General features: G+C 36.9%; 1 protein-coding gene across 2 annotated transcripts in view; it reads left to right on the top strand.

Annotated features, from left to right (window-relative positions):
* The window catches only part of AGL (amylo-alpha-1,6-glucosidase and 4-alpha-glucanotransferase), a 58,243-nt gene that overhangs the window by 26,153 nt on the left and 18,376 nt on the right, over window positions 1–13,714 (top strand). For both annotated transcript variants that reach the window (XM_081323983.1, XM_081323984.1), the window contains exons 18-28: window positions 545–669; window positions 793–905; window positions 1,010–1,144; window positions 3,030–3,160; window positions 4,466–4,602; window positions 4,796–4,929; window positions 7,381–7,556; window positions 10,129–10,231; window positions 10,757–10,982; window positions 12,138–12,249; window positions 12,486–12,621. In XM_081323983.1, coding sequence (XP_081180109.1) covers window positions 545–669; window positions 793–905; window positions 1,010–1,144; window positions 3,030–3,160; window positions 4,466–4,602; window positions 4,796–4,929; window positions 7,381–7,556; window positions 10,129–10,231; window positions 10,757–10,982; window positions 12,138–12,249; window positions 12,486–12,621 — 1,528 coding nt within the window. The remainder of the gene's footprint in view (window positions 1–544; window positions 670–792; window positions 906–1,009; window positions 1,145–3,029; window positions 3,161–4,465; window positions 4,603–4,795; window positions 4,930–7,380; window positions 7,557–10,128; window positions 10,232–10,756; window positions 10,983–12,137; window positions 12,250–12,485; window positions 12,622–13,714) is intronic.

Genomic DNA, 13,714 nt, shown 5'->3' with positions numbered 1-13,714 from the left:
AGTAATGTACACCCCTTTATATGGCAGCATGATGTAATGTAATATAGGAATATCTCTGAGAGTTTAAGGGAAGGTGGATAGCTTAAAATAAAATAATTACTTATTTATACTCTGTGTTAATGATTTTAAATACTTCTGCTGCTTGTTAATATTTTGGACTATAGAGTTGAACGTAGAATGAATGTAAGGAGGATAAAACAGTAATAAGTGAGATTAGAAAAATAGATGTTTTACACTTAAATACAAATGTATGCCAAATAACCATGCAATAGGATTTGTATGACATTCAATTCTTACTTCTGTTCTTGACCTGGAGTTCAATAATAACCACCTCTCTCACATCCTGAATACAGTCTATGATTACTCTTCATTGATACTAAGTAACTTCTTGAAACTGAAATCAGACAATTTTGCATTGTGGCTAATGAATAGTAAAGAACTCTTGTATTGTATGGCTGGCTATTACTCAAGTCCTTTATTAATTGTAATTACGACATTTTTACCCACTGTGGCATAAGAATTGCTTTTTTTTTTGTTCCTGTAGGCAAAATTGAAGAAGTAGTTCTTGAAGCTAGGACTGTTGAGAGAAATGCAGATCCTTATAAAAAGGATGATCATACAATCAATGGGTTGCCTGACTATACAGTTGAACTCAGAGAACACATACAGGTTAGCTCTCCCTCTCCCTCCCTCTCTCTCTCTCTCTCTTTCTCTCTCCCTCCCTCCCTCCCTCCCTCCCTCCCTGCAATTTTAACAGTTACCTGCGTTCGGCTGATTTTCTTCTCTTGTTAGCTCAAGGAAAGTAAAATAATAAAGCAAGCTTCAGTTGCCACAAAAGGTCCTAATGAATTTGTTCAAGAAATAGAATTTGAAAAGCTTACACCAGGGAGCGTGATCATATTTAGGTAAATAGCAGTTATCTCTACCCATTGTACAAAATATTTTATGGAGTGTATGGAGTTTATTGGAATGGAAGACTAACATCTCTTGTTTGGTGCTACTGTTGTAGAGTTAGCCTTGATCCAAAGGCACAAGATGCTGTAGGAGTACTTCGTAATCATCTAATCCAGTTCAGTCCTCACTTTAAATCCGGAAGTCTGCCTGATGATGGTTCAGAAGCTATACTGAAAACCCCTTTTTCAATGTAAGCTTGTCTCTATGTTGAAACTTAACAAGAAGAATTAAGTTGAAACTTTAACAAGAAGCTTAACAAAAAGTTACGCGAGTGTCTTCCTTGCTTGCTCTGTGTTCAAAACAGCCATGAGGAATTAGTAAGACAGTAGCATGTTTGGCTCAGTGGGTTAGGACGCTGAGCTTGTCGATCAGAAGGTCGGCAGTTTGGCGGGTCGAATCCCGAGTGCCGCGTAACAGAGTGAGCGCCTGTTACTCGTCCCAGCTTCTGCCAACCTAGCAGTTCGAAAGCATGTAAAAATGCAAATAGAAAAATAGGGACCACTGTGGTGGGAAGGTAACAGCGTTCCATGCACCTTTGGCATCCAGTCATGCCGGCCACATGACCATGGAGACGTCCTTGGACAAGCGCTGGCACTTCGGCTTTGAAACGGAGATGAGCACCGGCCCCTAGAGTGCGGGGGAACCTTTACCTTTACTTTTGGCCCTTAATCCTTTAGACCAGGCATGTCAAACACGCGGCCCATGGGCCGCATCTGGCCCACACACGCCACACCCACCTCGGCCCCGCAAGAGCAAAACAAATCTCGATACATCATGATACGGCCCGTGATGCGATCAGGTTTGACACCCCTGCTTTAGACCTTAGAGAAAGAGGTAATGGTTACTAGGACATTCTGTGCACACTTTCTTGAAAGGAAGTCTCACTCAGATGATTCAGACTTTGGCATTAGTGTGCTTAGCAATGACCTCTTGCCAATCTTGTTCAAAGAGTGTTATTGTCTCTCAGACTGAACTACATATTATGCTGAATGTGTCATCACAGTTGTGCGTAAGGAATGTGGGTATTTTTCATTAAATGTCACTGGTAGGATGTATTCATCCAACGCACAATCACAGCAGGGAGGGAGTGGAAATGTTATCTTCCCTTCTCCCCACTGCAATCCTTGGGAAATCCATCTATCCAAATTCAGTCCCAGAGGAAAGCTTCTTTTTGCATTTTCTTCCTGAGCAAATAACAGGTAGAGGTTATATTTTTGGAGCCGTAGTGCAAGAGGCAATATTTTTAGTATAATCATACGATTGGCACATTATTTTGTCCTTTGTTGATGGATTGTATTATAATATGTATCCGTGATTTAGCTGAATAAAGAGATTAAAATGTTTACTTTGGCATGACAAAGTAATAATAATAATAATAATAATAATAATAATAATAATAATAATAATAATAGTAATAATAATAATAGTAGTAGTAGTAGTAATAATAATAATAATAATAATAATAATAATAATAATAATAATAATAATAATAATAATAATAATGTTGGAAGGAATCTTGGAGGTCATCTAGTCCAACTCCCTGCTCAGGCAGGAAGCCCTATACCATTTCATCCATTTTATTGTGAACTATGGCTTAGATATTATGTAGCAACATATATGTAGTCCTTGACTTAAGACCAATTGCTTAACAACCCTTGGAAGTTGTGACAGACACTCCAAAAGCTACTAATCATCCATTTTTAAAGTTAGGATAGACACACATATACAAATACAGAGTCACACAATTGTATTTCGGGTGCTTGGCATCTGGCTCACTTTTACAGCTGTTTGCAATGTCCACAGTCACATGACCTCAATTTGCAACAGTTTTTACCAGTTTCTGGCAAAAACTGCCCATAGGGGAAAATTAATTTGCTTAACAACCATGGTGTTCATTTAATGACCACTGCAAAAAAATGTTGAAAATTCAGGTCCAGTTATATGATGCCTTGATTTATGACCACAACAACTTATGACTGAGCTCAAGTATGGTCATAATTTGAGAACTACCTGTAAGTCATACATTATAACCACTTTTGCATGCTGGTAACAGCTAATTTATGGTTTTTTCTCAGTATTGCATCAAAATTAAGCTTAGCAGACCTAAATCAGGTACTGTATCGTTGTGATGCAGAAGAACAAGAAGATGGTGGAGGATGTTATGACATACCAAACTGGACACCTCTTAAATATGCAGGCCTTCAAGGTAAGCAATCTACATGTTTTTGTCTCAAACTAATTGATAATTAATATATTTTTTATTTCATTTCAAACTTTAACTTTCTGTATGCTTTTATTCATAGCCAAGGTCCACATTTTTTTGGATGAGCAGGGCCAGGAAGTTCTTTGATTCCCCTCCCCTTTTGTACGTGAGAAAGTGAATTTGGGGTTTTGTTTTTTTAAAACATTGTTTTTAAAACTGCATCAAACCTATTTTAAAACCAGTGTTATAGTTCTTAAATGTTTCTTCTCAAAACAGCAGAAACCGTCAAAAATCTTAGGTCACAGATTCAGGGGCCAAAAAAGTATCTTGGGGGAACTCATGTGACGTATTGTACTATAAGTAAAATAGATCCAATAAAATCCATGCAATCTTTTTTGGTCAATATTTGATACTTCCATCCTGTTTTAGTTCTCAGTTTTTAGGATCTCTAGAAGCAGTGCTTTTTTTGTAAAAGAAAAAGGTGCCGGAACTCACACGTGTCATACAGCCCGCCTTGCCTACCCTACAAGGTTCCATCCAAAAAAGGTGCCGGAACTCCGTTCTGAGCATTCTATGAGAAAAAAAGCCCTGTCTAGAAGTTAGTAAAACAGAAAAATACTGGAACATTAATCAAAGCTACTGGGCTAACACATAGTAAACCCTAGTTGTTCTTTTGAGAATGATATATTATTGATTATTTAAACTTTTCAAACTAACTATAAATTTTTGTAAGCTTAAATGTGAGTTTTCAAAATAACTTCAATAATATCCCTGTTTGATAAATTCTCATAAATCACAGTATAAAGTGGTGAAATTCAGACATAAGTCTAAGAACCATGACCTTTTTTTGTTGTCATGTCTGAATATAGGATAATTTTGCAGAATATTTGTAATCCTACACCTTAGAAATTAAGATTTTTTATAAATTTGTAGGCTATCTGAAGGCAGTATAAATACACTGTTAAAAGAGGGGTGTTTTTTAAGTCTATATAAACGTCCTAATGTATTTTTCTTTGAATTAAATTTAAATCTTTACCGTTTTCAGAAATATATAAGTTTCAAAGCTGTCTGTTTTTGAAATCTCAATATGAGTCAGTATGAATTAAGGCAGGGTGTCCAACCTTGGCAACTTTATAACTTGTGGACTTCAACCCCCAGAATTGGCTGGCTGGAGAATTCTGGGAGTTGAAATCTGCAAGTCATAAAGTTGGCAAAGTTGGACGCCCCTGATGGAAGGCATATAAATAAATAACATGATGATGCATGTCATGACCTGTATTACAAAACCATATTTCTGTGGATCCTCAGGAATAATGTCAGTGATGGCAGAAATACGACCAAATAATGACTTGGGCCATCCTTTCTGTGGTAATTTGAGAGCTGGAGATTGGATGATTGATTATGTGAGCAATCGCTTAATTTCCCGTGCTGGAGCTTGCTCTGATGTAAGTTAAACTTCACAAAAATAATTCTCTTTGTCAATAGATATTCATTTGTTATACATTAATTTACCTGGTGAACTCTTCTTGTAACCTTGAAAGCTTACAATTATCTAAGAAGGATTAATGTAACTTTCAGCACTTGTTATTAATTACAGTTTTAAATTTAGTACTACAGTTTGTTTCCTTCAACTACTAGGTTGGGAAGTGGCTGAAAGCAATGTTTATCTACTTGAAGCGGGTCCCTCGTTATCTCATTCCATGTTATTTTGATGCCATATTAGTGGGTGCATATACTACACTTCTTGACTTGGTGTGGAAACAGATGTCCAGGTATTGTTTTTATTAGTATAGCTATAGAAAGCTAGAACATGATATTGCTGGATTGTGTCAAAAACAAAGTGGTATATACTTCTGAATGTTTCATCTGTTTTTTCTTTAAAAGCACAAGGTTACTCATTATGGCCACTGGGATAATCTTCTGCGTTCAAAAAATATTTCCTTTATTTCCTATATTAATTAAAGTAAAATAGAACAACTTTACATACATCTCCCGTAAGTCATCTCTTAATTTCTGCCTGGTAACACTTAGTCAAATGTATATGCAAGTATAATGTGTTTCACTTGGTGCAGAATGTCAGCTTAATTTAAGGTGACTAATAAGTGATAACTCATTCACACATCTTTTATTTGATGTGATCAGTGAACTGTCAGTATACTGTTCATAACTAGTGAGGTTTTTTTAAGATCATATAATGTGTATGATACCAGTGAATGTGTTATCATGGAAGGATTAGATAAGTAGGATACACTATTTGTGGTGGTTCCTGTCCTTCTGTTGGAACATCTGATGAAGATGCTTCTTGGGGACTATTGTTCGTTCACCTGTGGTTCCCCTTAAGATTTATTTTGTCATTGATACTGTTCAACAACTAGATGAAAACAATTAAATGTTAAATGTTATCTTAATCTTAATAATGGGAACAAACCGAAATTAAATCTAGACAACCCTAGATTACTGTTGGATTTAGTAACTATTTTCAAAAATGAAATTGCATTCTAGGTTCATAATTTGGGAACTGTCAGGCCTCAGATGCAGCAGTTAATTAGGTATTCATATACCTAAATTTTCTCTTAGCTGGACTTGGCAGAATATTCCCAGTTATGACTTGGATAAATTAAAGACTATATTGCAGATAAGAATTAATCCAAAAACCTAAATTACGATTGCCAACTGTAGTTTCTTAGAGTTTAAACTTTGCTCTTTCAAATTAATGGATACATGATAAATTTGTTGATGGCCTTAGGATGCTATTTTTACATATTAGTCTTCTCAAGACTGGGAACTCCTGATTCAGGCCTCCCTTGTCTCCAACTTTCTGGGGCTGTAGGAAGAGCATGTTGCAGAGCTATAGTTAATGCATCAGTTCTGATCCTAAGTTGGCCTACCTTGACAACTTTCCATACTTTGTTTACAATAGCAATAGCATTTAGACTTCTATACCGCTTCACAGTGCTTTACAGCCCCTCTAAGCAGTTTAGATTTTAGATTTAGATTTTATTAGATTTATATACCGCCCTTTCCCGAAGGACTCAGGGCGGTTTACAGGGCATTTTAAAATCACATCAATATAAAATACAAAGTTAAAAGAGAATTAAAAGATTAAATTATCCCTGAAAATAAAACCCCAGTTAAAATTTACAAAGTCAGCACATTGCCCCCAACAATCTGAGTCCTCCTTTTACCAACCTCGAAATGATGAAAGACTGAGTCAACCTTGAGGCGATGAAAATCGAACTGCTGTCAGTCGGCAGAATTAGCCTGCAATACTGCATTCTAACCACTGTGCCACCCGCGGCTCTTCATTGCACAATATGCCCTTAAGAAGTGACTGGAAATTGCTGTCTATCGAAAATGCAGTGACTAAGCTATTAATCAGTGGCACAAATATAACACGCAGCTTACATGGAAAGAATTTTACTGGTTATCAGGCACAGTTTAAAAAGTTGATGTTGGCTTTTAAAGGCCTAAATGGCTTCTAGCCTGATTATCTGGGGCACTGTCTCACTTATGAATCTGCCCAGTTATTTAAAGGAGAGGATGTTTTGATCCTCTACATCAGGCATGTCAAACTTCCGGCCCACTGGCCAGATGCATCACGCCAAAACCGTGCCCACCCCATTGCCAGCAATGGGGAAAAAGTCCAAATATTTCGCGCGACGTCACGAGTTTGACATGCCTGCCCTACATATTGCCAGAGGTTTAACTATCTTGTACCCAAGTGGTGTGGTTATGGAATGCTCTCCAAGGATGATGTGTATTTGGTACCCTCTCTTACAGCACTTAGGAAATTGGCAAAAGATATTGTTTTTGCCAAGGTTCTAATTATAATACAAAAGTTCTATAATGGACAAATTTGAAATATCTTTATAAATTTCCAAGACGTAAAGAGGTCATCACCTATATTTGTGTCATTTTGTGATAACATTATCATGCAGTCATGCATATGATTACAATATTATGCAAATGGCATATATCAATGCAAATTTAATTTGACATGATTACAAAAGCCATGTCAGTCACAGCGTAAATAGTATCCATTGCATCAAGATCCAGAAAACTGAAGTTTCAGTGTAATTCTAGTGTCATTTTTTTTTAATTATACAGGTTTTTCTGTTATAGTTTATCTTTTGTACTTTTTTATGGTTGTATCTTCAGTGCTTCTTTGCTAGCTTGACATCTGAAAATGTACGGACTTGAAATGCTGTTGCTTTAAATTATAGCTTTGTCCAGAACGGTTCAACGTTTGTTAAACATCTTTCCTTGGGCTCAGTCCAGATGTGTGGAATAGGAAAATATCCTTCTTTGCCACCTCAGTCTCCTGCCTTAAAGGATGTCCCTTATAGGCTGAATGAGATTATGGGAGAAAAAGAACAGTGCTGTGTTTCTTTAGCAGCTGGTAAGCATGATCTCTAGTTCATGAAAGAGACTACGTTTAAAAATACTTTGCATGTTTTCGGTCTCTGTTTAGCAGAGTTGAAGTGATTCAGGTTGTAAACGGACTCAAGAACCTTGTAGATCTGGCGTGGGGAAGGCAATAATAATAATAATAATAATAATAATAATAATAATAATAATAATAATAATAATAATAATAATAATAATAATAATAATAATAATAATAATAATTTTATTTGTATACCGCCCTTCTCCCGAAGGACTCAGGGCGGTGAACAGGGCTATACATGTTAAAAACAAGAATACAAAAGTTAAAAGAGATTAAACAAGATGCCCAAAAACTATAACAATAAGTTAAAATACATAAAAAGCAATAAAACCCAAACCCATCAGGCCAGGCCGGCTTGTTCGAACAGGTAGGTCTTTAGATCGCGCCGGAAGGAGCGAAGGTCGGGCGCCATCCGGAGCTCAACCGGAAGATGGTTCCATAAATCCGGCGCGCCCACAGAGAACGCCCTCCCCCTGGGGGCCACCAGTCGACATTCTTTGACCAGTGGCACCCTGAGGAGGCCCTCTCTGTGGGAGCGCACTGGGCGGAGGGAAGTTGATGCCGGCCACAGGTGCTCCCTGAGGTATTCCGGACCCATGCCATGAAGGGCTTTGTAGGTCATTACCAGCAAGAAGGAGCAGTGTAGTATAAATCTAATTAAATCTGAGTGGATAGCAACAGTTGTATCTTTTTAGTTAGTTCCTGAACCCATGCTCAGTATTTTTCTCTCCTCCATCCAGAATTAAGAGATAACATTGGGGTGGAGGTAGGGCATTAGTTCTCTAAAGATATTGAAAAAAATGGTTATTGTGATGTTTCCAGAACACCATCGTCATCTGTCATTTATAGTGGGACAGCTCCTATTAACAAAAATGGATTCTGCAGACTCACTTAGTTGGTTTACAGTCTTCTTTCATTAGCTGGTCTTCAGAACTCATGTTTTCTAGAATTCCATTATCCTAAAGTCTGATCTCTAGTCAGTCTGATCTAACGTTTTGTCCATTTGCTTATCTTTCAGGACCACAAGTTTGAATAAATTAGTTCATGTAAATCAATTTCTACTGACATTCTGTATCTTTGTACTTGGTAATCAAATTTATATTGATGCTAAAATTCCGTGAAGCTGAAACATACCCTTACCAAAAATATAAATAATAAGAATTAGAGATAAGCTTTCTGGTAATCATTGCCTTGGATTTCTTCAAGGCATCTTCAAAATTGTTCTTCAGTTTTTACAGAAGTTCAGACTTACATATAACTTTCAGTGCTTCACCATAAGCTCTATGTAATTCGTTGTTTATTTTTATTACTTTTAAAATAATAACAGAAAAAACAGAAAAAGAACAAAACATGAAGATAATTGTGTTAGAAATAAATACATTGTTAAAGAAAAGGGGGGGAAAACATAGAAAGTCTTTTTTAAAAAAAATCCATACAAAGTCTACGTTGGTTAGGCAACACTCAGGTAGCAAATGCAATCAAGTCTTCATTGAATGAAAGGTGCTATAAATTTATGTTTCCAATGCTGCAGTATCAGTCTTTTGTCCACAGTAAAGTGTGGAGAATCCATTTATGTTGTCAAGTTGACAAATTATATATACTAGGTATGTACTTCAAAAGAATATTATCCTCTGAAAAATTTAGCTTTTGTTGCACAAATATATTTAATTCACTAGTAAGTGTAGGACATTGTAAAAAAAATATGTGTTTTAAAGAAGAATCGTCCTCATTATTTCTCCAACAAACTGATATATAATATTAAAATTCCAGTAATTGTTCTGCACACCAAGTGCATAGTTTACAAGTGGTCATTTGAAGTCAGGTGGTTATATATTTGTGGATTATTATTAGTCACCTAGTAATTATATATTCTGTTTTCTTCATTGGGTTGGACTAGTCTACAAATACAGAGAGTTATAGTACATATGAGCTGTGCTAAAAGAAAATATAAGTAAATATGTAGGTATTGGAATCAACTTCATGTCAAATCTCATGTCAGATTTAGTGCTCTAGTGGCAAGCAAAAAACCAAAAGAAATTGTGATTTAAATAGAGCTTGACAGAACAGTGTGACAGAGCTGATTTTAATGTTATAGTCAGATACAAGTACAAAAAGTAAAAAAATATATTTTCTTACAGTATTAAGAAAATAATGTGTTCATATATTACGATATAAAGGCCTAGTATTTCCTCTGTATATTTTAGGACCTTTCTCCCAAGAGTTCATATTCCTTTTTGAACTCGTATTGGTTCCAGGTGACTGTTATCACACAGAGAAACAAAAGGTTCATCTATCTTATCCTGTAGATAGGTTTTGCTAGCTAATGAGTACAAGGAAGGTCCCAGTCTTCATTTTGTTGATAAATTAGGATGACTTTGTGCAGATGGACGTCATCCAAATTGAGTTACTGAGAGGGAATGGAGCAGAGTGTGGCTCAGCCATAAATATAAAGTAAGCTGTTTTTGAAAGGTAAAGAGCTATTAAGTTCTAACGCTTTACATCTGCTTTGTCTCTCACTCTTCAGGTTTACCTCATTTCTCATCTGGCATTTTCCGTTGCTGGGGAAGAGATACCTTTATTGCACTGAGAGGGCTGATGTTAGTTACTGGACGCTACTTGGAAGCAAGGTAAAGCTGTTACAAATGTCAATAGTACCTGATTTTCTCTCTCTCTCTCTCTCTCTCTCTCTCTCTCTCTCTCCTTACCTACCTACCCATCCACACACTAAAGTATATATTTATACCAACAGAAAAATAACAATAAAAATTTGCATTGGGGTAAATAAGGTTCTAGTCATTTAAAGCAATGCTTATATGCTTACATTTTAGTTAATGTTTTCCAAATAGAGAGGATAGAATTATTTGTTTGTGTAACCCACCTTAATCCTGGCCTGAGTGCCTTTCAGCCAATCCTCTGGAAATTAAACAGGATGATTTAATCTATGCAAGATTAAATACAGGCAGTCCTCTATTTACGACTACAATTGGAATCAGAAACCTCTTTACTAAGTGATGCAGTTGTTAAGTGAGCATCTTATGACCAGGCCCGATTTTAAAGCCATTTTTACTTCACATATTTTTAGTGAAATTTAATAGACAACTTGAAAGCCTACCATTTTATATTCACTCCCTTCTCCATCTCTCTGGTTTCAGGAACATAATATTAGCATTTGCTGGCACCTTAAGGCATGGTCTAATTCCTAATCTGCTTGGCCAAGGTACTCATGCCAGGTACAATTGTCGTGATGCTGTATGGTGGTGGCTTCAGTGTATACAAGATTATTGTAAAACCGTTCCAAATGGCATAGACATTCTCAACTGTCCAATATCTAGAATGTATCCTACTGATGATTCTCTACCTCAGCCAGCAGGCAAAATGGTAATTATAGCTTCTCTCTTTTAGCTCAGTTCAATTTCTTACATGTTTTTATCGATGTGTTAATTTGGGAGAGGAATCTTCCAGGTTTGGGAGTTGACTTTAGCTCATGTGGGACTATTGCTGAAGTAGATTGATCCTGTTGTGGTGCCTATAACTGCCTGATGCTGTTGTGAGTACAAAAAACAGCTTGGATCATTATGCTTGGTGGCTTCTGATAAGGTAAAAAGGTTTTGTCCTTAAAAGTGGTTAGGAAGGAAATTCTCCAAGAAACTCTTGTTCAACAGTTTAAATAAAATGTAAACCCTTGCCCAAAGAACTTCAATATTATAGTATTACTGTCATTGACATAGTCTTATTGTTGCAATCATGCTCATCAAGGGACAAATGTTAAAAGGAAGTGTATTTTTTCTAAAGAAACCAGTTGTATATATTATTGCACTGTAGTGTTGAAGCATTTTTGACCTGCATCGGAAGGAGAAATGCTGACTGGAGCTCTCTTCAGCACCTTAAATTTACACTTGATATCACATAGTAAATTTACACTTAAATTTACACTTAATATCATATAGTACAGAGGACCACTCTGAAATTTTGAGAGACAATTTGGTGTAGTGGTTAAGGCATTGGGCTAGAAACCATGAGACCATGAGTTCTGGTCCTCCCTTAGGGCAAAGCCAGCTGGGTGACCCTGAGCCAGTCACTTTCTCTCAGCCCTCAGAAGGAAGCAATGGTAACCTTGTCAAGAAAATTACAAGAATTTGTTCAAGAGTTTCCAAGATTCAGACATGTTTGAATGGGGGGGGGGAATGAACTGCAGAGTTTAATGTGTTGGAGTGAGTAAAGTGAGAATATTCAGTTTCAAATTTATTTTCAGGCAAATCCACGCACTAGGAGACTTGGGGCCCATCAGTCTTTATTAGCCCAACCTAACTCATATAATAGTTTTCCAGGGATAAAATGAGTTTTATGTAATCATTTTGAAATTCTGGAGGAAACGCGGGACATAAATCCAGTACACACTCTCTTGAGCGTGAGTCCATTGGACTTGCCTCTGAATAGGAGATTCCTTTACAAACTCTATGTTCTTTGTTATGTGGGTTTTTAATTTAGGTTTTTTTTCCTTTCTTCCCCTATATTTAAACTACTGATATCCAGGATCAGCCATTATATGAAGTGATACAGGAAGCAATGCAAAAGCATGCCCAAGGCATAGATTTCCGAGAGAGGAATGCTGGCCCACAAATAGATCGAAACATGAGAGATGAAGGTATACATTTTGTAACTATTTTTTCATGTTTATTTCTTAGCTTCCTAAAATATCTTGAAATAAAGTGAGATTTTCTTTAAATCCCTTAAAGATACACTTTTCCATGACTTAAAATACAGCATTCATACGACTTGTGTTGTCAGTCAATATAATTTGGGCTGCCATAAAAGCTCAAAAATGGGGCAACATTTTCATGTGGCCTTTCTGGAAAACAAGCTAATATTTGTACTTTGTAGGCTTTAACGTAACTGCAGGCGTGGACATGGAAACGGGCTTTGTCTTTGGAGGGAACCGTTTTAATTGTGGTACCTGGATGGATAAAATGGGAGAGAGCGATAGAGCTCGCAACAAAGGAATTCCAGCCACTCCAAGGTACTACACAAATGCTTGTAGCATTATTAGCACATTAAAAGCCTGAATGTAATTGTTTGGCTAATTAGAAATCAATGTAAAGATATTGCTGTCAACTATGAATGAGTGAATGAATGTTTTTATTGCAGCCACTGATCAGAATTGCAATCAAAAATGGATTTAAAAAAATAAAGTAAAAACAAAACAATGTAAAATACAATTGGTGGTGGGTTTGTTAGTAGATAATAAAAGTCTGCCTAATTTTATAGGCAGTATTTGTTTGTTAAATTTATTTGCCAAGCATCTCATCTGGACAGCTTACCACAGTAAAAATGGGGAAAATGATAAAAAAATGTAAACATAACAATAGTAAAGCAATCAAACAATAAAAATAAACAATGGACGTACAACGGTATGGATTAAAAGATGGGCAGGGAAGAGCAGGAAGCTCAGTTTTATATTAGAAGTATTACAAATTTTAGCTATTCTCAAGGAGACTGACTCTTGCCGATCTTTAATATACAGCTGTATATTAAAAAAAGGTCAGAATTTACCAGGTAAGGAGTTATGTCAAGTCCTTGAATCCTTATAGAGCAGAGGTCCCCAACCTTTTGGGCACCAGGACCGGTTATGTGGAGAGAGGTTTTTCCATGGACTGGAGGGTTTTGTGTGCTGCCTGCTGTTCTGTTCCAGCCTACTACCGGCCCTGCAGAAAAGGCAAGGACAACCCCTTTACAAAAGGCAAAAGGCTGGAAGTAAGCCCGCCAAATTTATTTACACAAAACAGATCCAAAACAGAGCAAACTGAGCAAAACAAAATACGAACCACTAAAAGAGGAGCTATTCAAACGGTTGCCTTCAGCAAACCAGCCCTCCCACACATTCCCCTTTTAAACAGTTCAAGGCGTGGCTTCTCTCTGCCTCCTTCTGAGGTGCCCCATTGCCTTCCTCTGTTTACTCCTGATTGACTGCCTCCTGTGTCGGGCGTCCTTGAACAGGGCCAGCTGTGGGTCATCTTCATCCACGCTGTCAGGCTCACACAGCTGGGTTTGCGTAGTAACCAGATGGGAGGGGCCTGGCTGAGAGTTCTGCGAAGCCTCAGAACTGTCCTCTG

This window comes from Vipera berus (genome assembly GCF_964194415.1).
Source record: "Vipera berus genome assembly, chromosome: 3".
NCBI classification, from domain to species: domain Eukaryota; kingdom Metazoa; phylum Chordata; class Lepidosauria; order Squamata; family Viperidae; genus Vipera; species Vipera berus.
The sequence above is the reverse complement of the archived record's forward strand: the minus strand, read 5'-3'. Positions and strand labels throughout refer to the sequence as shown.